The 25700-nt window shown below is 42.6% G+C and overlaps 1 protein-coding gene across 10 annotated transcripts in view; it reads left to right on the forward strand.

The window, feature by feature from the left end:
• Positions 1 to 25700, forward strand: part of DYM (dymeclin) — a 208775-nt gene that overhangs the window by 110298 nt on the left and 72777 nt on the right. For 6 of the 10 annotated variants that reach the window (XM_039566839.1, XM_039566841.1, XM_039566840.1 and 3 more), the window contains one exon: positions 7656 to 7820. The exons of the other annotated variants lie outside the window; for them this stretch is intronic. In XM_039566839.1, the coding sequence (XP_039422773.1) occupies positions 7656 to 7820 (165 nt within the window). The remainder of the gene's footprint in view (positions 1 to 7655; positions 7821 to 25700) is intronic. 10 annotated transcript variants of the gene reach the window in all.

Consider the following 25700-nt stretch of genomic DNA (forward strand, 5'->3'; position numbering starts at 1 on the left):
ACAGGCTCTTTACAGAGAAGGGTGTGGCAGGAAGATGAGAGAGAATGGTCAGGAAGTTCCAGGCTGAGGGAACAATGCAATTTTTCATGGTCATGGCAGAATTGGCACAGCAGCACAGGGAAGTTGCAGAGTCTCTGTCCCTGGAGGCTTCTGAGACCCAACCAAATAAATCCCTCCTCAGGTTTTAACCCTGCTTTGAGCAGGAGGTTGGGCTAGACACACCTTAAGGTCTCTTTCATCTTAACTATGACTCTAATAAAACATTATTACTCTTAAGAAAAATAATTCAGAAAAACTGTATGAGAAATGGGGAATTTCTTAAGCAGTTTTGCTGTGCTAACACCACAGTGGCAGAAATTAACCCCAAAGAAGCTCAGAACACCTTTCAATGATCGTGGGCATGTCAATCTTTTGAAACATTCTTGGTACTGAAAAAGAAATAGATAGTTAGATGTCTCTTGTGCTTCATCAGTACCATAGTTCATTGTGTCATGAGTGGCAGTGTACTAAACAGAAATGAAAAGTTCAATCCAAAATTCTATTTTTCCATGATGTATATGATGCATTTCACTGTTGGCAAGAATCACAGAATCCTAGACTGGCCCATGATAGGAAGGAATCTTAAAAATCATCTTGTTCCTACCCTCCTGCCATGGACAGGGGCACCTTCCACTAGACCAGATTGCTCCAAGCCCTGTCCAACCTGGCCTTCAGATAGGCGGAGAGATGATTTGCCTTTCAGCTCTTTATACTGTATGAAATAACATTAATTGGTGATATTTCAGGCAGAATATAAATCAGTTCTCATGAAGTGGATGATCTATTAAATTGTTGTTATCATATGTTTAGTGTTTGAGTACAGAATGTATTTTGGTTGTGTTTGTCTTTGGGAACAGAGGAGTAGTGACTAATAGGACTTCCTAGAACACAAGTTATCAAACATGAACAGTAATAAAATGTTCGCTGCATGTCGTGACGTTCTGCCCACGTGTACAGAGGTAGTTTGGTGTGTTGAGTAACATGTACTAGTTTAATTAGCTTATACTTTCATTTATTTTTCTTTTAAAGACCTTCATACTGGCTTTCCTGTAGAGTCGTGTTGTAACACAAGTGCCTTTTGAAAATGCAGTGATTAAGTCTTCAAGCTCAGGGAAAGATGTTATTTGCTGTGCATTTTTCAAATTCTGCCACAGAAACAATATGACCTAAATATTTAATCAGGCTTAGCAGAATTGGCTTTTTTTTATTGCTGCAGATTAATCTAGTTTCTCTGAGCTAATTAATACACATGGCATGTATGTCTTCAAGACCTTTCTTTTTATCAATAATGTTAAAGATTTATAGCTCTCATAAAATCTGGCATGTGCCAAGAGGAAGATTATGAATTACGATTACTTAAACATTAATACTGGGAATTTTTCTTTTGAATCCTGTATATGCTTGTTATATATCCTGTTTCAGCCCAGGTTGTATTTGTAGAGGGGTTAGTGAACACTGGTTTTATACCATTTTTCTGTACCCTGCCCAATTTGCTTCCTTTCTGTGTTGTTGAGATGTTGGCCTGGTGCTGTTTACATTTTTGGCTTTGATAAATTTATTTTAAAATTGCAGTTGACTTCACTAGAGAAAATATCAGCTTTCTAGTTTAAACAAATAAGGATGTAAGTGGCTTTGCATGTTTTGCTTGGTGCTGTTGTCTTGTTCAAGTCTTAAATTTTGGATTAAAAAAATGAATGTAAGCGTATCATGAACTTCAGCACTTCTTATTTTCAAACTCTTATTTTTGCTAGGTGTTTAGTCTTTGGCTGTTGTCTTATGTACACTTCTTGAATTAATGTCAAGTTTGAATTAAATATTGGTAGTGATATTATCACCTAAACCAAAATAATTGCAGTGACCATTTAGGATGTTGAAATTTTCAGAGAAACTTTGGGAGAGTCTTTAGCAAAGTCTTATTTATTTGTTGTTTTGACTATCTGCATGTTTCACACAAGGTGCTTGGATGGCTTCCAGATGATCGGGGGATAACTAAAGTTGTAGGAAGCTGTGACATCCTTCTGTGCCCTGGCATCCCAGATGGAAAACCACATCCTGGGGTGCATCAAACACAGCAAAATGAGTTGGTCAAGGGAAGCGATTGTCCCACTTCGCTCAGTGTTATTGTAGTCTCATTTCAGGCACTGTGCGCGGTTTTGGACACACCATCTAAGAAGGATGTGAAGGTCCTTGGATGCATCCAGGGAAGGGCAACTAAGATGGTGAGAGGGCTGGAAGGACTGTCCTGTGAGGAGCAGCTGAAGAGTCCGGGCTTGAGTAGTTTGGACAGAAGGAGGCTGAGGCATGACCTCATTGCTCCCTGCAGCACCTTCCTGAGGAAGGGAGTCACCTCTTGTCCTATCACTAGATCCCGGGGAGGTGTGGGAATGGTTCAAAACTGCCCAGGGGAGGTTCAGACTGGAAATTAGGAAGCATTTCTTTACTGAGACGGTGGTAAAACCCTGGAACAGACTTCCTGGAGAGGTGGACTGTCATGGAGTCCCAGAATGGTTTGGGTTGGAAGGGACCTTTAATCTTACATCATTTCAACCCTCTGCCATAGGGGCACCTTCCACTACCCCACATTGCTCCAAGCCCCGTCCAGCCTGGCCTTGGACACTTCCAGGGATCCAGGGGCAGCCTCAGCTTCTCTGGGCAACCTCTGTCAGTGCTTTAACATGCTTTAGCTTGGTCAGCCGTGAACCGGTCAGGCAGCTGTACTACAGAGAACTTGCAGGTCCCTTCCTACTGAAAATATTCTGTTCTCTTCATGCAGAAACCTCCACTTTCCCTCTGGCTCTCAGCATCAAACTTCCATAGATTTTAAAGTGTGACTTTGATGCCCTTGTTTAACTGCTGTCATCAGAATACCTTTACTATTTGGGGTTAGCCAGGCTCTTAGGAAAGAAAACTTTTCTTTGCCTTCATCAAAACTGCATTTAATTGCAAATAAACGTAGATATACTGGGTTAATTTTTATATGTATATAGAAATGACCTGTTTCCCCTACATGTGCCTGAGTATCAGGCATTGAGCGGTGAGTACAGTAGAGGGTCTCAGCCTTCATTTTAACTACTTCTGGTTCAGACAAATCTAAAAAGCTCTCAGGCAGAGTACCAGAGCTCCAGGATTACAGGAGATTGGGATAAATGGGTGAGAGTATTCTCACAGCAGTCAGATGAAGGCGTTCACCTCTTGATGAGAACAGGCTGTCCTTGGAGGGTGGCAGAGGAAAGGACAGTTCAGAAGTTGGGGAGAGTTAAAAGCAGGACCAATTATCCCTTTGAGCCAATTCTCTTTTTTATTTTTTTCTAGAAGGTTGATACAGCTGACTAATGTGGTTTGTTTGGGGTTTTTTTCCTTTTTCTTTCCTTTTCTCTTCTCTTTTTTTCATTTTCATTTGCCAGCCAGTTCTGCAGCTTTGTCCCTGCCTATACCAGCTGCTGGGCAAGATTAGACAGTGCCAGGATCAGGGAAGTAAATATTAATGGGTGCCAGAAACATGAGTAGAAAAAATTCTCAAATAGCAGGTAGTTTACAGGCTTCTTCACAGATGTCAGGTTCTCTGTGCTGTCTCTTACAGTATTGAATAACTGTAGGTATATTTTTATTCCAAAATTCACATTATTGATGGTTAGCAAGTAAGTGGTTTTTATGGTGGTTTTGGTGTTTTGTTCAATTTTTGTCTCTTTCAATTCTCCACCCTCAATGTGTAGAAGAGAAAGTGGAAAACAAGAAACCTATAAAAATACCTATGGAAGTAAATCCTTGGAGCCTTCTAAATGCTTCTTTCTGCCGTTATAAAGACTGAGTTTGGTGCTTTGCCATAATGCCTGTCTGTTTTGAGCATCTTCTCTTATCTTAAAGATGTTGTTGGGTTTCCATGTTTACGTTTCCATCCAGCTGATATTCTGTAATCACAGGGGGCCGCAGCTCATCCAGTATGAGAGATGGGGAACTATCAGACAGAAAGGATCCTGGCACTTTAGTCTCCAAAATATTGATGCTGACTTCTGTCACTCTGGATCTGAAAATTTTGGGGTTCTGTGGCTTTCATAGCCATGGCTGTTAAAGACAAAAAACATTATTAACTTCAAGTTTTAATGGAGAATGTGGAACTTTTATTTCATAAATTTAAATTTCTATTGAATGTCACTGTGTATTTTTGTGTAGTGGGAAGGCAAAAGAGGAGTTTTATTATTTTTATTACCAAAAAATAAAGAGAGTGAAAGCTTACTGTAATACATGAATAGTTACTTTTTTTTCGATTGGGATAACTCAAGTCCACCCTAATTTCCCTGATACAGTTTTGTAACAGGGCACTCTACCTTTTAGCTTTTAGAAGTTGACACTGTCATGTTGTCTTACCAGAATTCAAAATGTTGATCAGATGGCTTTTTATATGAGAGGATTACACTCTTTTGAAGTGGGATTTATTACAGTGTGAGCTACATTTTCATCCTCCAGGTAAACAGAATACCTGAATAATACACAAGCACACACACGCAGACACACCCCATCAGTCAAATATGATGGTCTTTATTTTTTGCAGTAGTGCTTTTTCAAAAATTTCAGTACTACATTGTAGTTGAGGATAGCCTTTTGCTATAAAGTTAAAGAAATGTCCCCCAAAACCAAGCAGAAACAAGAATTTCGGTAACATGTAAAAGTAGATGTAGCTGGAGACCTCATATCTGGTGGATCAAATAAACTGATTTCAAACTCACATGCAGTCAGTGAAAATTTATGTCAATGTCTCTTAATGTACATGGTCTTAAAGAAACTCTGCTCTTAAGCCTTGATTTTATTCTGATTTACTTTAGAGGATTTAATAACAGAGATGCTTAGTCTTCAATATGGTGTAAGTTCTGCTGGTCAAAGTGGCTGTGAACAGCCATGGAGTTATGGGATTGCATTGCTTTTGGTGTGGGTTTAACATAAAACTTCTCAGTAGACAAGTTCACCTTTGAAAATAGGAACGGCCAATGGAGGGGAGTGCTGCTGGCACTATGTCACCCTGTGTGCGTCTCCAGAACCTCTGGGTGATGTTTTGGGGAAACTTCTCCTCCTCCCACCACATGCTGTGGCCTGATCCAGTTGGTCAGTTAAGCCTAAATATAGTGATGGTGATCAGGGGATCAAGTATTGTTCTTCCGGTCTATGGAGAATGTTGACAGGGATCAAAGACAGGTGATATCACTTTCTCTGTGGAGCCAGCCTGGGACAGCTGGGGGTGTTCAGCTGCACAAGAGAAGGCTCCAGGGAGAGCTCAGAGCCCCTGGCAGGGCCTCAAGGGGCTCCAGGAGAGCTGCAGAGGGACTGGGGACAAGGCCTGGAGGGACAGGACCCAGGGAATGGCTTCCCAGTGCCAGAGGGCAGGGCTGGATGGGATATTGGGCAGGAATTGCTGTCTGTGAGGGTGGGCAGGCCCTGGCCCAGGGTGCCCAGAGCAGCTGTGGCTGCCCCTGGATCCCTGGCAGTGTCCAAGGCCAGGCTGGACACTGGGGCTTGGAGCAGCCTGGGACAGTGGCAGATGTCCCTGCCCATGGCAGAGGGTGGGATGGGATGAGCTTTAAGCTTCATTCCAACCCAAACCATTCTGGAATTCTATAATGGAAGGCCCTTTCAATTTCTTGATAAATCTAACAAGATTGAATGGCTGGAAGGAGTTTTCTGGTAAGCCTGGCTAAATACAGTAAATGGTAACAGTGGACTTAAAATCACTTAAATCTTCTAAGCATCGTCATTCTAAAATATGCTCTTTAATCTGGTTTTGGAAAAATTATGTGGCCTCTCTGGGTAGCTGGAAGGGCAGGTTTGTGGTTTGAGGATTTTCCTCAGTATGGGATCCTGTAAATCCTTCTCCATCCCTGGCCTATGGAGTGAATAGAATAGCCTGTGTTGCTCAGAACATGCTGTGGTCAGGAAAGCAGAAAAGGCATGAAAGCTTAGGAAATTGCTTCCTTGAAGCTACTTCATCTGAAAATTATTATATCTGCAAATGAAGTGCCAAGAGGGGTTTTGTGTTCCTCAGTTTCCAGAGCAAAGATAGGACTGATTTAACCCAGTAGTGAGTGTTGTTTAAAGCAAAGCAGAGGGAGGTGTTGGTTTTGATAGTCTTGGGCTTTGAGCCCCACTGATTGCACTGATCAGCTCTTGGTGGAACTCTTTTTGTCCTGTTCTTTGCTCAAGGTACACAATGATTTTGTCTCAGTGTTTCAGCCACATGTGACTATGTCAGGTAGGGATTTAGAGAGAGACTAGCCTGTGAAATGCAGGTGGTTGGGTGAATAACCCCTGGGCCAATTTTCCACCTATGAAGCCACGAAACAATGGGGGTTTTTGATTTGGTGAGAATGCTGGAGCCTAGCATTCAGGTGTTTGTTGATTCTTGCCAAAATCAGCAAAAGACAATTTCATAAATCTCCATGGGAAACGTCCCCAGTTTAGCACTCCATGAGTATGTCTTTCCTGGAGAGAGCCATGTCCCCTGGCTGCAAATGAGGGCAGCAGAGCCTGGTAGGACCATCATCAGCTGGCGTTTTTATCTCACAATGTATTAGGCTGGTTAAAGCACTTTCTGGATGACTTAGACTCACAGAATCATTAAGGTTGGAAAAGACCTCCAGGATTACCAAGTTGAGCTGTAAAATGACTGAGTCACATCATCACATCACATCATGTCATCACGTTTGGCACGCCCTGGGCTGTGCACCATTATGCAGTGAAGTATTTTCTATACAAACCCTATAATAAAAGGTAGTTGAGATTATATTTTCTGTGTGCCTCAGACTTTACCAGTGATGGAGTTTGTTGCAGGTGAACTACGCTAATGAACTTATTTTCCTTTCCACTATGAGTGGGAGGATATCCTGTGCATAGGCATAGGCAATAAATATATCTTTTACTCAGGCTCATTCAGGGTTGCTTAATATCAATTTTAAATGTTTTATTGCTTGCTCTATAGTTACTTCATGGAAGTAACTATAGTTTTTCGTGGAAAAGCTGGACAAGTCTTAATTGAGTAACCCTGTTATGATTAAGCATCGTGTTTGAGCAACTAGAATTAAATACAAGAATACTCTACCACTGAAATCCCAGGCTCAAGAGCAGTTCCCACTGATCAATAATTCTGTGTGATTTTTTTCCCTGTAAGTCAACTGTCAGTTTCCATGAAAGACAGTTAAATTTTGTGAACGTTTTCAGTCTTTTTTTTAAAGGTAATCTTTGTAAACCAGGGGCCAGCCTCCTGTCTTTATAATTTTTGGGCATCTTGAGAGAGGGATAAAACTTGGGATAAAGATGATATCAAGAAAAGAAAGGGATGGGAGGGGAGAGAAATGACACACACATCCAAAAGAAGCCCAAATTATTGTGTCTGATGTGTGAGACTTGGCGAGTTCCCCGTGCAGCAGTGACAGAACCAGCGTGTGGGCACAGGGGCAAACAGATCCCTCTGTTTCTTGAAACTGTTGTTTTATGTCAAACCGCTCCATTGCTTTCTTGGCATCTTCCATTGACTCTTGGCACAAAAGCCAGGGATGTTAAACCATGAATTAGCTTTCTTAAAGGAAAACACCTCTTTTTCTGTTTTGTCTCCCTCTACCCTTGTCTTTCAGTTATACCTGCCGCCACTTGCGGAGATATGTGTATGTCTTGGACAAACTGTATTTCCCCCACTCCCACTGCTCTACGCTGCAGCATTGCTTCTCGACCCTCAGTGACAATGGAGAGGAACTCTTGTCTTTAACTTGTTCTCACATTCTCAGATCCTATGCTTCCAGGTTATTAACCTCTGCTCTCCATTTACTGCATGCTGCATGCACTGTGACTGATCTGTGCATGTTTTCAGTTAACTGATGAATAATTTTAATTTCTAAGGGGATGGTTTATGTCTTTATGGCATCCTTGATGTATATATCTAAAAAGTGTGTTAGAAATGGGAGTCTAATAATGGTTTGGGTTTGTCTTTTCAAATTTAGACCACAAATTCTTTGGCCTTTGGAAGATTTAAGTGCTTTTTATGTTAAAGTATTTTAATCCATTTCCAAAGATTTGACATAAGAACATGAGCTGTGATTCACAAGACTTCCATTGCAGTTGCATAGTTTGTTTGGAATTGGTGCAGATATTTAAGTTGTCTTACATGCAAGTGTCTAATACTTCCTTGACACCATTGTTTTATTTGTAAAATTGTCTATATAAATTGCTTTTCAAGAATGGAAATGATAGAACTTTTCCCTCAAGTTCAGGAAATTTTCATGGCAGTTAATCACAGAATTGTTTATGCTGGAAAAGCCCTCCAAGATCTTGGAGTCCAACCATTCCTCCAGCACTGCCAAGGCCACCACTGTCCCATATCCCCAAGTGCCACATCCACATGGCTTCTGAATCTCTGCAGAGATGAGAACTCCACCACTGCCCTGGGCAGCTGTGCCAGTGCCTGGCCACTCTTGGGGTTAACAATTTTTTCCCAATATCCAACCTAAACCTTTGCTGACACAGCTTGAGTCCATTTCCTCTTCTGTCGGTTGTTACTTGGGAGAAGAGACTGACAATTAAGAAGGAACTCTCTTGTTTCTATGCCTGATCACTTTTAATTATATAAGAATGATGAGAATTCATCAGCCCCAAATCCTTGTTTGTGATACAGAATTATAGATGCTTTAAAGAAACTGTATAAAGGGTGAATTTAAGAGTAAGTCCTACTTGCCATACCCAAAGGATTTCTCTTAGCTGTTTACTCTAACTAAAAATTTAAGTTTTACTATTTCATTGTTGATGCTGTGGATAATTAAATATATTAACCAAGATCCTAGAAGCTTTGGGAAAACAAGGAAAAAATTGCGTGACAAAATTGATCATAACATGGAAAGCATCCAGGGTGGAAATGCAGCTTCCCAGCTAAGCCAGCACACAATAGCAAGGGACCACACAGTAAACATAAGTAAAACCAGCTTGATTGTCAAGGGAAGAAAATATGGCATGCAAGCTGAAATAGCTCTTTTTGTACAAAGAAAAAATTTTATAGTAGTACATAATGATGGAGAATTACTCTGAAGATCTCAACAGGAGGTGAAAATCTAGCTGTCCCAGGGGCATTCTCCAGATTAATTTGGAACAGGGATATGGTATTAAAGTAGTCAAAAGCCTGTGATTTCAAAGGCTTATTTTAAAATGAATACTAATAATAAGGGCAGTCCACACTAAAATCTTCTTTTAGATGTAATGTAGGAATGATATCCTGAAAAGGTAAAAGTAATAGTGTAGTTCTCCCAGCTTGTTTTCCATGAAATTTTGGTAATTCTGTACAGTGATAGTACTACACATTAAGTTGCCAAAATCATCCTTGGGAGACTAAGTGCTACTCCGTGAATATTGGATCTTTCAGGTGTTCTGTGGATGAAAATAAGCACTGATGACACGATATGTGTTTTCATGTAACAGGCTTGTGAAGTTTTTAGAGCAAAAATGTTCATCTAGTTATACCCCGTACAAAACTGATGGAGAAATTTTTTTACTGGTATCACTTTCTGAAATGGGATTTATACATCAGTTGAGATATATTAGAATACATTAATCTGGGAGACCATAAAATCTCATATTTTCGTTACAGGTTATCTTTTTTTGAGATAGGAGGAGAACAGAGGATTTGAAATAAAAATTGCTGCTGGAAAAATATAGAGGTAGCAGTTTTAAATGGCTAATTCTCTATTGTTGTTTTGGTACTGGATGATTAGAAAAGCTGTATGCTCAGGAAATTTGCCTGTCTGGTTCTGTAAATAGCATCAAATACAACAGAATAACTGAGGTGTAAGAAGTTTTTTTGTGTGAATCCATGCATCCATCCTGTATTAAGTACTGCAATGTTTTATTGTGTGATCAGACTGTATGGAGAAGAGATGGAATTTATAAATTACTAAAGGCAGAGGATAATTAATTACTTTGATTTATAAATCGCCACCCTTCTGTCCAGTGCTCCTGGCAAAGGATATAAAACTTAGCCCTGAGCAGCAGGTCTCTAAAGATGGTTTGATACCCACAGATGGTGTTACAGCCTGTCTTTGTACTTACCAAAGAATTACAGTTTTCATTACTATTTGGTACATTTTATGTGCAAATATATTAATCTTTGGATAAAACATGTTCAAAAGCATTGTGGGCAGCAGGGGAGGGGGATTCTGCCCCTCTGCCCCGCTCAGGTGAGGCCCCACCTGCAGAGCTGCCCCAGCCCTGGGGAACAACAGCACAAGGACCTGGAGCTGCTGCAGCCAGTCCAGAGGAGGCCACCGAGATGCTCCAGGGCTGGAGCCCCTCTGCTCTGCAGCCAGCCTGGGACAGCTGGGGGTGTTCAGCTGCACAAGAGAAGGCTCCAGGGAGAGCTCAGAGCCCCTGGCAGGGCCTAAAGGGGCTCCAGGAGAGCTGCAGAGGGACTGGGGCCAAGGCCTGGAGGGACAGGACCCAGGGAATGGCTTCCCAGTGCCAGAGGGCAGGGCTGGATGGGATATTGGGAAGGAATTGCTGTCTGTGAGGGTGGGCAGGCCCTGGCCCAGGGTGCCCAGAGCAGCTGTGGCTGCCCCTGGATCCCTGGCAGTGTCCAAGGCCAGGCTGGACACTGGGGCTGGGAGCAGCCTGGGACAGTGGAAGGTGTCCCTGCCCATGGCAGGGGGTGTGGTAATACATGGCCCTTAGGTCCCTTCCAACCCAAACCTTTCTGTGTTTCTAAGGTTTTCAATGTACCATGGATGTGTGGGAGATCCTGGTGGTGACATGTCACACAGGCACACCACACCCCTCACTTACTGAGCAGCCAACACTGGTTAAAGCAGGGAGGAGGGAATGCGAAATAGCACATATTTTGCTATCCCACAGGGAGCAAGCCCACAGTACCAGTTTTCCAGGCAGCTTTCATTTGGATTTAGTGCCAGTGTTGCTTTCAGTCTCTTGCAAATTCTAGAAACATAGTGGATACAATACATGTTTTATTAGGCACAGTATTAGCATAGCGGTTTTTTATGTGAAATTTCTAATATTTAATAATTCTGTGGTGACTGTGCTATATATTGTTTATTGCAGCAACTGTGCTTTGTGATGTGAGATATGTTTGCCACTCTTAACTATTTCCTTTTGCATTGCATGTTCATTGTGTGATGTTTTAATGCTCATGTGTGTTCCTGTTTTGTTTTAAACCCTCTTTGGGTTGCAGTCAAGCTCAGGAAAATTGCTTTTGAAGGCAGACTGGCTTAGTGCATGTACTAGCAAAGAGGCAGCTAACAAGCAATGATTAGTTCTGGGATGCTGAACAAATTCTGGACAGTTTTAGTTTCATAGCGAGCTTGACACTGTGTGTGAAAGCAGGAAATACAGTTCTGCTGAGCCTTGTAAATTGGGTAAATATGTCTTAAAGTAGCAGAGGTAAAATTTATTATGGATTAATTTAAATTAGACTAAGAAATACAATATCAAATCGACATTTAGTTTACCCATTTTGCTTATCTTTTATTTCTTAATGCTAGGTTTGTTTCAACAGCAAAATGTATCTCACAGGATTACAATGCTCCCTTTCAGAAGTGTTCTGGCACATTGTATGGAGAATCAGCTTTGCAGCCGTCCTTCTCCCATGCCATCAGAGTCAATGGCATTGTGCAATTACATTCATTCAAGAATGTGCCGCCTTAGCATGATCAGGGCCTTGGAGGTTAGCTTTGAGAAGTGCTGTTCATTACCTGAAATGGTTCTGTTGCTGCAATCTGATGGTAAAGTGCTGCTTAAAGCCAACTTGAATTCATTACCCAGTTGCCAGTTCCTTTTTCCTTGGAGTGTGAGCTGTGCTGGGGCATAGAGGCTGGATCCCAGTCCTTTGTCCTGGTATGGATTACTGACCTGACACTGCAGGAAAAGTGTCAAGGTATCATCCTCAAAAACAGCTTAAACATTTGCAGCTCTGATATATTTTCTTTGACTTTAGTCTGTGAAGGGAAAGTGGGGAAAAACGTGAGGCAAATATGTTTATTATTGAACCTTAAATGGCTTTTGCGTGGATTAGTGTTATGTGGAGATGTGCAGCAATTCGTATTCTTTCAAATGAGGCTTGACAGATGTGAATTCTTTTTCTCTGACGATCCTGAGCATTTGTTGCCATTGAGTTTTTAGGCAGTTAGTGTAAAAATCTCACCCTAAGTTGGTGCAAGTAAAATAGTCAATGTATCAGCCTTGCCTGGAGTCATTAAATGCTTTGGGCTGGAAGGGACCCTAAAGCCCATCCCATTCCACCCCCCTCCAGGGACACCTTCCACTATCCCACGTTGCTCCAAGCCCCGTCCAACCTGGCCTGGAACACTTCCAGGGATAGGACGAACATTGATCCTTATTTCACTGTGAGCTTAACCTGTCAGAGCTTTCATGAATGGCCCCACATTTGTCAGAGGATTAGAAGTAGAGTAATGAAGATGGCAGAATCTGGATGTGTCACAGACAAGAACCAGCTTCACTTCATTTATCACTAAAACAAACTATTTTTGGAATGGTAGATAGCATAATTTAAAATATTTTTCCCCAAAGAAAAATTTATTTCTCCAATAGAGGTAAAAATTTGGTAGATTTAAGTACATTTAAAAAATAAACAAACTTGGGGGGTTTTTTGACCATACTGGCTAAAACCGTTCTTCTTCTGCAGGATATTTTGACAAGATTTTGCACTTTGCTTCCAAAGCTGGAATTTTACCAGTGATCTGTGGGTCTTTTTCCTTCTCTTTTCCCTTTCTGTTCTCTCAAACACCATTCAGTGATCTCTGCTCAGCATCCTGCCAAGCTGAGAGGCTGATGGGAACTGGATTGGTACCATTCAAGGGTTGCAGTGTCATTGCATTATCAGAGAGTATCGTTATGGGCGGGTTGGGAAATTTTTCTTGTTATTGAAACATATGGCATAATGTCTTCAGCCTTTAATGTCAAGAGTTGGAAATGGTACATTCTTGTGACAATGAACAAATTTTTTTGTCTTGTGCCACTGATAAATTCTAGCTGCTGCCATTGCCAGTGTTTAATCTGAAGTCTCAAATGTGGTCTTTTTCCTACTGGGTTTAATGTGCACAGTTTTACTTTTTATTTTCAGTGCCTACCCAGTGCTGTGAGTTGCTGTAATAGTCAACCAATAGTCATTGATTCCAGTGGTTATGGTGTATTTTAAACTTTAGTCTTAGGCAGACCATGGAACAGCTGACAGAATTTAATTAAGTAAAAAGTAAATAGAACAAGTGAAAATTGTCAAAGGAAAAAAGACAAACTGCATTAATATTTCTTCAAGGATGCAGGCTGGTTTGTTAATACCCATATGCTGAGATTTTTCTAGAGTGGCCTGTAAATTTCTATGGAAACTCTGTTCTCTGAGCTTCCCTACAAGATGGTTTGTGGGGACTCAGTTTCTGAGCTGGGGGCACAGGTCAGGAGATGAGGCTTTTTTTTTGGCTGCTGTGTTGGTGTGGAACAACATTTCCCCAAAATCCAGCTCATTTAATAATTTTTCTTTGTGGGAAAAATAGAATTAAAAAAAAATAAAGGTCAGAGGGCTGTTGAATGAATGTAGTTTTTTATTGCTTTGTGGTTGTGATTTTTAGTCAGCTGCTCATGATTTTATTGAAGGCTTGGAGTTGTTTATTATGGAAGGATCACTTTACACTCAACATAGAGTGACTTGGCAGAGCACAATTGTTTATAAATAATTCTATTACAGATTATTTATCTTTGTACTGCAGAGCATAATGATCAAGAAACCAGTGAGATATAAAATCAATGCTGTGGGTATTCACTGGGTGAAGAATTTCCTGGCTTGCAGGTCTCAAATAGAGTTTAACTGGATGCTTATCAAGTGGGTGCATGTCTAGTGGAAGCCCTCTGCATTGATTGGTTAAGTCCTGCCCTATTTAAAATTAAATATCAAAAATAGTTTTTAGGGAAGGAGTGATCAGTGAAGGGGAGAGATTGCTGATATAAAAATGTAGTTGTCTAAGCTTGATGAAAGCAAGGTATATTTTCATAAAGCTGGTGGAGTTCCACACATATAGATCATGCTCCAAGATAAAAGGTCCAGATTGACTTTGAAAGAAATCAGATGTACACTATGGCATTTTTATGAGTTTACTCCTTAAATTATTCGGAAGATTAAGGGTAAATAAATCCTTCAATAAGGGGTTCTTTAATAAGGTATGTCAGGGGAGGTTTAGGTTGGAGATCAGGGAAAGGCTCTTCCCCCAGAGGCTGCTGGGCACTGCCCAGGCTCCCCAGGGAATGGGCACGGCCCCGAGGCTGCCAGAGCTCCAGGAGCGTTGGGACAGCGCTGCCAGGGATGCCCAGGGTGGGATTTTGGGGTGTGCGTGCAGGGCCAGGGGCTGGAATGGATGATCCTGGTGGGTCCCTTCCAGCTCAGGAGATTCTGTGATTCTATGCAAAAATACAATGCACTTCAGTAGCTGGAAAGCAAACCCAGCTGAGACTGGTCCATCTTTTTTTACATGTTGTGTGAGTCACTGGAATAGTTTAACAAGGGCTCTAGATTTTCCTAGATTGGAATTTTTAAATGAGATTGGATGCTCTCCTAAAAGATATGTCCAAGTCCAGCCAAAGCTATTGGTCTTGAAGGAGGAAGTAGCTGAGGGAATTCTTATGCCTTGTGTCAGATGAGCAGATCAAAGTGGCTTCTTTTGGCATAAAAAATGGAAGTTACAGGCAGATTGCCATGCAGGATTTTATTGATTTGTTTGCCTTACAGATTTCTTTAAAAGACTGCATTTTGACTTGGAATTTTCCCATTAAAAAGGATATCTTCTCAGGTTCCCCAGGTGATTTGACCCAAGTAGTACGAAACAGCACAGGTTGCCAAAACCCTACATTCTCAAGTACAAAAAATGAAATTGAAAGGGGAAAAATTGCAAGAGTGGTGTTCTTTCTCTATAATAATCTTTATTCCTCCCACCCTGCTAAAAATCCATCACAGGCATGTTCTAGACACATTCTACCACATTAGCATGTAAAGCTAAAACACATCTCAATCAGTCAGAATTATTTTTAATTGGATGCTTATGAGCCCACATTCCCATGAGATGAAACTGGAACAAAATTACTTTCACACATTTCCATTGTAGCAGTATGTTCAGAGTCCGGGGGTTTTGCGTTCCTACGTAACGTCTGGCATTTAATCAGCACTGGGAGGGTGTCTTATTCTTTGGTAAGTATGTAAATAAGCTATTGTTTTGGGAGTAAAAGGAGAAAAATGCCATAGCTTGCCTGAAGAGTTCAGGAGAATGCTAACAAAATGCGTGTCGGGCTGAATGTACTGAAACAGCTTATAGCTGAAAGGAGAAAGAATTTATGCTCATCTCAGCCAGTATTATCCTTAGACTAAAAAACTTTGCTGAGGTCCAGCCCCTCTGTAGTCTCTGCTGACCTCGCTGGGTGCGCCCCTCCAGCAGCTTCCTTAAGTTGCTGCCACTGGCAGCAGGGAGTGCCCTGCAGGGATTCTTGGCTTTCTTCATCTAGGTGATGCACTGGTGTCTGTTTTGATTTCCCAAACAGCATTGCATGAACTTTGTCTAGCAAAAGCAGCTTAGTAAAATGTGTAATTATTGCCTAAATATAGAAAATTATTCACTTAGAAAATAACAGACATATGTTACTGATTCAAAACATCTTCCAATTTGTCAAATTAAAGAAAGTATTGACTGCAGCTAGAGTTGTCACAACTGATAATTTTGATTAAGTTGTTCCAGTCAGAACGCCTGAAGAATCAAAATGTATATTATTTTTTCCCTTTTAAAGTAGGAGTATCTGCATCTTGATATCAGTTGAGAACTAAATGTTTAAACCACATACACAGGACTCCTGAGAGAGATCTGGGTGTCTACCTGGGACTGAGCAGTACCCTCAGTACTACAATATTTCAAAGAACTTTGCAAATCTTGAGTAACAAATGATTCACAAGAAGAACAGTGGAGCAAACGTCTTTTCAGATGTCTCCTGGAGACAGAGATGGATGAGCTTAAGGGATTCAAATTGTACTTATGAACAGTGGTGATGAACAAAATTTTAAATTTTGGTCAAGGACTCTGAAGAACAGAAGCAGCAAGAGATTAATTTTGTTACTGTAGAGGACAAGAGGTCTAAAGTTTTAGGCTCTTAAGGCTGGGTGCAAAGTGTCCCACTTCATAAAATACATAAAATTTTAGTTCAGCAATAATTTTTAATCAATAACCCCAAGAATCAACAGTGCAGTTAAAAATGGGAGAACCTCACAACATACTCGTAGCTTCATAGGAGGCTTTCACTTGAAACATAATTTGGTTAGTGGGATGCTGTGCATAAGAAGGATGGCTGAGTGGTCTGCTGACGTGGGGCTGGTATGTTAGTTTAAAAGTGATGAGTCCGGGAGATAAACCTTATATAGTAAAACCCAAGGGTTTTTCCAGTAATCCCAAATTATCTCGAAGCAGATGTTGTGATATGTGCTGCAGAGATGTTCTGCACAGGAGCCACAGGGCAGACCTGCTTAGTAAAAATACCTGAGAGTTTCTATTCTTCTAATTAACTGCAGCTGTGGATTGCATGAGTGTGGAAAGTTTGGTTTCTTTTAATAAAAAATCTTCTTTATTTAATATTTGATTGACGGTATAAGTGATTAGAGGCATCATCCTCATGGTTCTCCTTCTGAAGTAGTTTAGGGTAGTCTCTCAGCTGCCCAGCGGTTGAATCGAAGTCAGTGATTCTCCGTCAAAGAGGCAGGTGCCACCAGTGAGGGGTGATAAGCACAATACAACAGAGGCAGAGCCCCCGAGCTGCTGGGTCCTGCAGACCTGGCTTGGCTGCCCACGTGGCTGGAACAGGATGGGGAGGAGAGGAGGTGTATGAAGGAAACAGGGAACATTGCTGACCTGCTTATTGAAGGTGTTGCGCCTGAAAAATTGGCAACAGGCACCAACATCCATTCACACTGACCTAAGTGACCCAAGCCATTCCAGATTTGCAGAATTAATAACACTGTAAGAACAACTCCTCCTGTTCTTTTCATTTCTGGCTTCTATTGAGAACATCTGACAACGAGAACTGTTATGTCTTCTCTCATTTTGGTATCGCCCTTCCTCACCACAGCCTATTTGACCAAGAAATGCAGAGAGAGGCTTAGAGGGAAGAATTAGTCAGCTCTTTATTCCAATCCTCCAAAGGATGATTTAAGTTGTGTAAGGAGTTTTTGGATCTGCACTCTGCAGCAGGATGTAGGGTATGAGAGCTGTGAGCTATTCTTAAGTGGTTTTGTTCTTTCGTGTTTGTAAGCTGAATTTATGAGAAAACACTGATGAGAATGCTCCCACTGCAGCAGCCACAGATCAGAAAAAGCAGTGGGAGAGGAAAATAAGAGCAACCACAACTGGTTTCCAAAGATGACTAATCCTGCAGCCCCAGTGTAACCTCCAGGACAGTGATTAGCGTTTGGCTTCTGCTGGAAAAGTTTTCTGGGGCATCAGCCTAACTGAAAACTGGTTCAATATATGTAACTAATGAAAGAAGATTTTAAAGTTTTAAAGATCTAATGTTCCTGTCTTGTGCACTTGGTTGATTTAAGTACTTCTAGGTGTATAATGTGCAGTGTTATATCTTGCCTATGTTCTGTATTAGTTATCAGAATCTTTTGTAAATGAGGAAAATCTAATTTTATAGGTAAGATATGGCAAGGTACCTCTAACGGACCTGGCAGCGGTAGTGTGGTAGGGTTTTTGACTTCCATTTGGTGAAAGTTCAGTGATTGCTCCTCAGTTTTACAGAAGACTTTTAAGGAAATTCAACATAGATTGAAGTTTTCACTGGAGTGCAAAAAGATGCAAGTCCTTGCTTTTAGTGTGACATTCACCCAATAAAACTTAAAAGTTGGTGATTATACAAAACTCCCAACCTATAAATAAAATCAGATCTTTCCAATGCTGCATTCTTGTAATTAATCAACAAGCCATCCTCTTGCTACTGCAGGATTTTACCCTATAGTATGTTTTCTGTATTTCCCAGAGTGCTTTTTATTGTAGCTGTGGCTTTACACGTTTCTACATTGACTTGGTATTCATTCCCAGCAGGCAATTTTCCTTGCATTTTGTTGTTTATTGAATAGTGCTCAATGTTTGTGCTCAATGATTTCAGGGAATCAACAAAGTGCCTGATGAGGAAGCATCTTTGGAGGTGTCATGTCCAAGGGCAGGGTCACCAAGAGCTGTATGCCCAAGGCTACATCCAGTTGATGTTTAATATCTCCACGGATGGTGACTCCACAAGCTCTCTAAGTAACTTGTGGTTTTTCTCTTACGGTTAAAGGCAATTTCCTGTATTTCAGTTTGGGCCTATTTCCTCTTGTCCTTTCTCTGGGCACTGGTGAGTCTGGCTTCATCATCTCTGCACCTTCCCATCAGAATCACAGAATCATCATGACTAGAAAAGACCTTTGAGATCATCAAGTCCTATCTATGACCTAACACCACCTTGTCATCCATCAGATATTTGTACATTATGAGACCCCCTTGAGCCTTTTCTTCCTCAGGTTAATCACAGGTGTCTCAGCTTCTCTTTACATGTCAGATGCTCCAGTCCCTTCATCATCTTTGTGGTGCTTTGCTGGACTTGCTGCAGTGTATGCATGTCTCTGATGCTGGGGAGCCCAGTGCTGCAGGTCAGGCTTCTCAGTGCTGAGCAAAGAGGAGGGATCACCTCTTCAGTGGGCTGGTGAGGCTCTGCCTCATGCAGCCTGTGGCGCCCAGGGCTTTCTTTGCTGTGAGGGTCCATTGCTGGTGTGCCTTCAGTTGTGTTCCCCAGGAACCTGAGGGCCCTTGCTGCAAAGCTGCTTTGTGTCTGGTTGAGCTGTAACACCCAGGATCTGATAAATCCCTTCATAGCTTCACAAGCTTTCTCTTGGAGTGTTTATCCAGCCTGTCATCATCCCTCTAGCAACACAACCATTGTCTGCATCAGCTTCTCCTCCCAGTTCTGTATCACCTGCAAACTTGCCAAGGCTGCAGCCTGCCCCACCAGCTGGGTCATCAGTGGAGACGTTGGAAAAGCTGGTCCCAGAATCAGAGAATGGATGGAAGAGATCTTTAAAGGCCATACCATTCCACCCTCTGCGATGTCGGGGACACCTTCCACTATCCTAGATTGGTCCCAAGCCTTGGCCTTGGACACTATCCTAGGTTGCTCCAACCTAGCCTTGGACACTGCCAGGGATCCAGGGGCAGCCCCAGCTGCTCTGGGCACCCTGTGCCAGGGCCTGCCCACCCTCACAGACAGCAATTCCTTCCCAAGATCCCATCCAGCCCTGCCCTCTGGCACTGGGAAGCCATTCCCTGGGTCCTGTCCCTCCATGCCTTGTCCCCAGTCCCTCTGCAGCTCTCCTGGAGCCCCTTGAGGCCCTGCCAGGGGCTCTGAGCTCTCCCTGGAGCCTTCTCTTGTGCAGCTGAACACCCCCAGCTGTCCCAGGCTGGCTGCAGAGCAGAGGGGCTCCAGCCCTGGAGCATCTTGGTGGCTTCCTCCCGTATCAACACATGGGGTGCTCCACTTATGGCTGGGTTCCAGCTGGACTTTGTACTGCTGAGTGTAGCTCTCTGACCCATTGAGTTTAGCCAGGTTTCTGTCCACCTCCCTGTCCATTTATCTAGTTTCTACTTCATCACTCTGTCACAACTTGGCTTAATTGTAAAATACCATGATTATCTTGATTTTATCATTGAGAGTCTTTATACTGTCTGTATACTTGTTCACATTTATAAATTACTTCAGCATCCGGGATAATTTTGGCCTTGCATTAATCCAGATTACACCACCAGGGCCAGGAGAACTCATCTGCATGGGTTTGGTTGTCAGTGTGATTTCTGCAGGCGCTGCTGAGGCACCTCCAGTGCTGGGGACAGCTCTGGGCCCCTCAGGACAAGAGAGACATGGAGGGGCTGGAGCGTGTCCAGGGCAGGGAACGGAGCTGGGAAGGGGCTGGAGCCCCAGGAGCGGCTGAGGGAGCTGGAAAGGGGCTGAGGCTGGAGCAAAGGAGGCTCAGGGGGGACCTTGTGGCTCTGCACAAGTCCCTGACAGGAGGGGGCAGCCGGGGGGGTCGGGCTCTGCTCGCAGGGAACAGGGACAGGAGGAGAGGGAACGGCCTCAGGCTGGGCCAGGGCAGGCTCAGGGTGGACATGAGGAGGAATTTCCCCATGGAAAGGGTGGTCAGGCCTTGGCAGGGGCTGCCCAGGGCAATGTTGGAGTCCCCATTCCTGGCCTGGACGTGGCACTCAGTGCTCTGGGCTGGCGACATGGTGGGCATCAGGCACAGGTTGGACTCGATGGTCTCAGAGGTTTTTTCCAACCTAAATGATTCTGTGATTTTGTGGTTCTGTTACCTGGGTAAATAGAAGTTCAGAATGATGTTTGTACATGCCTAGAAAGACTCTTGTTGTGTCTCTTCTGAATATCCCATTTAAATACAGTTTATATTTGATCTCATGGCCTAACGTTTGTTTTCCAAGCAGGAGCGGAATTAACATCCCAACCCATGACGGTTGTACTTGGGTTTCGTACAGTATAGAATACGAAATTTGTTAGTGGTTGCTTTATCATCATGAAGTCAGTTCCTAGAAGTGTTGTCTTAACTTTGGGAAAAACAGAGAGTGACCTGGAACATTACAGAAATGTGTCTTTTTAAAAAGTACATTTTGAGGAGGGCAATGTTTTGGAATTTAGGAGGATTTTTGGATTGATAGAGGCAGAAAGAATTACACAGCAGAATAAGATTTATAAAACTGAGTGGGAGGTAAAGCACAACCTCTTTCTCTGTGGGAAGGAGGTTAATTTCCAAATAAATTGAAGACAATGTAAATTTAATTACTGTGCAGCTTGAAGGACTAGGACTTAAAAGCTATCATGTTAGTTTTCAAGATGGAAAAATATTGCACAACTGCAAGAATGCTGAAATAAATCATTAAATCAAATCTGTGTTAGTTGTCCCACCAATCCTGAAACTTGAGGAAATCTGAAGGCAATAAAATAATCTCTCTTCAGAATGACAAGTTCAGTAGTGGGTAAGGTAATTTCAGATGACAGTGTATGTGGGAAATAATGACGTTTTTCCTACTGAAAAGTAATGAACAATAGCTTTAAAGCTTTACCTAAAATAAAACCTACTTTCTCTTAATAAGGGCTATTCATGCCCATGTAACATTTCTAGATTTCACCATTATTGTCTGTAACACCTTTTTCACTGAAGAATAACATTAAAAGCATGGACAGGCAGACTAGAGTGGAGAAACGGGATTGCATTTCAGCTCTGTCAAGGTTGGATTGTGAAACTTGGGTAAGATGTGACTTTTGCTAGATATGGAAAGTATTTTTATAAAAGATGAGGGGATGGTCCAAGCTGGGGCTCCTTCAGGATGCTGACAAGCCTTTTCCTGCTGCGAGCTATGGTGATTTTGATCGCACATGTTTGTTTGGGAGAACAGTGGTGGTGATGGAGACAAAAGCTGGGAGAACTCAGTGCTCTAAACATTTTTCCTTCCTTAAAGGCATCCAGATGATCCGTTCCAAAACTGTCCTCTTCCTGCAACAATGAGTGGTTCGGAGCATTTCAAACTGCCTGTAGTGTATTTCTAAATGCTTTTGTACATGCTGGAGACCATGGTATATTCTTGATACCAATATGCTGTTCCCTGGAGTTGTGTTTTTAACCTTTCTAGGTCCTTGCTCTACATTTCATAGAATCATTTAGGCTGGAAAAGCCCTCTAAAAGCATCAAGTCCAACCATTCCCCCAGCACTGCCGAGGTCACCACTAACCCGTGTCCCACAGTTTCACGTTTTAAATCCCTCCGGTGATACTTCACAGGTTGTTTTTCCCCTTTTATGGTTTGTTTTTTTGGGGCTTTTTTATGAGCTGTACGACAAGGGGGAGAAAATCACTAAATACTGTGAATTTAGGATGCGATGTTAGGAAGGTCAACTTTACTGTTCATAATAAAAGTACATGGAAAATGAAGCAGGAGAAAGGCCCTGGCACACTCTCTCAGACATACATAGGAAAGTTGAGAGGCTGAAGCTACCAAGAGGAGAAAAACAAAGAAAATAAAGAGAAATTTTAAATAACAGGAGTTAAGAAAATACCATGGGCCGATTTCCCAGGATGTTGGCACAGCATTTACACTGAACTGGGCAAGGGCAGGCTGGGGCTTCCTAAAGCCAAGTTAACCTCCGTGTAGGTCATTAACTGTAGCTTTTTCCACAGTGAATAGCACTCTTATGAAATACTTCATTATCCCTTGTTTTGTTCAGCATCCACTGCTGTTGGGTTCTGACTGGATATTAACATCCCTTACAAAAAATTTAATATTCTTGATAAATGTTTTCTTTCAATGATGCAGTATTTTTAAGGATGAAAATACCTATCTTTTATTTCCTATCTATTTTGACCTCAAATTTCCATTGAAAAGTGGTTTATTTATGGCAGGCTACCTTTTACAGGTTTGTTTCTAAGAACTGAAATTCACAGAAATGCAACAAAGGGGATGATATTGACATTACAGTGAAGGATGTAAACAATTTTTATTTGAGATACTTATTTTTCAAGTACTGTGTTGTTACAGGATGAGTTTAGTAATAGATATTAACCTTGGTCTTGTATTGAAAAACACTTGATATATTACATTATTTGATGTTACATTATTTGACATTATCCTGTGTTTTTCTTGCATTTTGGCTTGGGTTGGAAGGAAGCTTAAAGTCCATATTATTTCAACACCCCTGCCATGGGCAGGGACACCTGCCACTATCCCAGGCTGCTCCAAGCCCTCTCCAGCCTGGCCTTGGACACTGCCAGGGACCCAGGGGCAGCCACAGCTGCTCTGGGCACCCTGGGCCAGGGCCTGCCCACCCTCCCAGACAGCAATTCCTTCCCAATATCCCATCCAGCCCTGCCCTCTGGCACTGGGAAGCCATTCCCTGGGTCCTGTCCCTCCAGGCCTTGTCCCCAGTCCCTCTGCAGCTCTCCTGGAGCCCCTTTAGGCCCTGCCAGGGGCTCTGAGCTCTCCCTGGAGCCTTCTCTTGTGCAGCTGAACACCCCCAGCTGTCCCAGGCTGGCTGCAGAGCAGAGGGGCTCCAGCCCTGGAGCATCTCAGTGGCCTCCTCTGGACTGGCTGCAGCAGCTCCAGGTCCTTGTGCTGTTGTTCCCCAGGGCTGGGGCAGCTCTGCAGGTGGGGCCTCACCTGAGCGGGGCAGAGGGGCAGAATCCCCCTGCCCTGCTGCCCACGCTGGGGATCAGCCCAGGGCACGGGGGGTTCAGGTCCAGCTCTCCCCCACAGCACCCCCAGGTCCTTCTCCCAGGGCTGCTCCAGCTGCTCATCCCTATCCTGAAGTGATCCCAGGGGTTGCCCCGACCCCGGTGCAGCTCCAGCACTTGGCATTGTTAAACCTCAGAGGTTCCCACAGGCCGCTGCTCGAGCCTGTCCAGGTAATGTGATACCAGACATTGTAATGTGAATTTTTAGTTCATTATCAAGTACCATACCTAAAGTCCTCTTCTCTATTCCTTCCACAGTGTTTCATGTCTGACATGATTCATTCAGAAAGGAATGCATAAACAAAATTTGAAAACTGAAATTCTCTATGTACTGGTTTGAATACACATGCCTTGGAAATTGCAGGTTTTGTACCAAGATTGAACATCCAGTGTGAAATTCCTGGTGAAGGTGTAGGGAGAATGATCAAAATGCAGTTCTGGCTTTGGCTTTATAGTATTTCAGCTCAATCTATGTATTTTTTTCATTTCTGGAAATTCAGTAAAGCAAGATATTTGAGCCAAAATCACTAACATGATATGGATGGAGGTACTCCACTGAAGGAGGTGGTAATACACTCAATATATTATGCTTTTTGCACTTTTTTGCATTAAAAATTGCCTTGATCAATATTTAAATTTGACTCAAAGTTCATCAAATAACAGATTACGGTTTTCTGAGAAGTTTTAATTCACCATCTTTGTTTCAAAAGTGAAATACAATCTTTAATTAAGTGATTGTTCATTGTGCTTTGTTCTGAATGTAGGGTTATTCACTGGTTTGCTTTTTTTTTTACGTTGTCTTTATTCTTTGTGTGGCCTCAGGCACACTGAACACATGCCACGTAACTTTATCTGGAAGATAAAAAATGCTCATTTCCTTAATAACTGTTCTTTTTAGAGCCCGTGGTACTCATAAAAGTTCTCAATGGTTAACAGTACAAATTACTTATAGATTTGGATTTGGGAAAAAGAGATTGCTACCCACTATAAAGAGTTAAGGAAGTTATCCACAGATATAAATGTGTTATCTTTCAATTTTTTTCCTTTATGGGGCACAGGAGGTTTAGAAATGACCTCATTGTTATGCAAAAGAGAGTCCTTGCATCCAAAATTATGTTTGGGAGAACATCTTAGCAGTGAGACCTATGTCAGGTCTGAATTTTTGGTCATTTCTGTAGTATCCTTAGCAATGGTTTTATTATGTACTACTGATTGGTCCAACAGATTTTCTTTATTTCTTAAAAAAAATGTTTCCGGTTTGTTGAAATTTTAGAGGTTTTATGTCAATAGGGTAACCAAACAAACTGTAATGTTGAGGGAGAGACAGCTAGAGGCTTTCCATGCTCACTAGCATGTGAGGGGAGGAAGATGGGATCAGGAAGGACACCTGGCCAAAGAGAAGGCCAGTCCATGAGGAAAACAGTAAACTCCTTCCTGTGGAGCAAGCAGGTCAAAGAGACCTTTAGGACAGGGACTGGAAGAAAGGAGGGGGAAAGGAGAAAAAGGCATTAAACAAAAATAGTATTCTCTGTCTGCAGCATGACGATGTGTACTCCTAGGGGCTTGTTTCTTGTTCTGCTTCAATACTGAAACTCAAATGTTATGAAGTTAGGTCAAAGCCTGGAGAAGGCTCCAGAGAGACCTCAGAGCCCCTGCCAGGGTTCCAGGAGAGCTGCAGAGGGACTGGGGACAAGGCCTGGAGGGACAGGACCCAGGGAATGGCTTCCCAGTGCCAGAGGGCAGGGCTGGATGGGATCTTGGGCAGGAATTGCTGTCTGTGAGGGTGGGCAGGCCCTGGCCCAGGGTGCCCAGAGCAGCTGGGGCTGCCCCTGGGTCCCCGGCAGTGTCCAAGGCCAGGTTGGATGGGACTTGGAGCAGCCTGGGACAGTGGAAGGTGTCCCTGCCCATGGCAGGGGGTGGGATGGGACTGGATGAGCTTTAAGGTCTCTTCCAACCCAAACCATTTTGGGACTCTGATATTATTTCCAAGCTCCAGAGGAGATTGCAATGAACAATTAATTCATTGTAACTGTGCTAGGGCACTGAAATTCAAACTCTCACTGAGCCCACGAGGCTGTGTAAGGAAGGAGTGGTGCCAGGGGTGAGCTCTGTGAGGGCTCTGGGTACAGAACTGGGGTTCCAGACTCACATTCTGCTTAAACCTTAGAAGAACGAAGGCTGTTAGCAAGACACATACCCTCTGACCTTCTGCCTACAGAATAAGTCTGTTAACTCCTAAGGTGGGCTCAGATTCTCTTCTGTCAGAATGAGTTCAGAGGGCACAGCAATTTTCTTTCCAAGGGTAGCAAGCACCCAAATACATATGT

This window comes from Corvus cornix, chromosome Z, assembly GCF_000738735.6.
Source record: "Corvus cornix cornix isolate S_Up_H32 chromosome Z, ASM73873v5, whole genome shotgun sequence".
Lineage (NCBI taxonomy): Eukaryota > Metazoa > Chordata > Aves > Passeriformes > Corvidae > Corvus > Corvus cornix.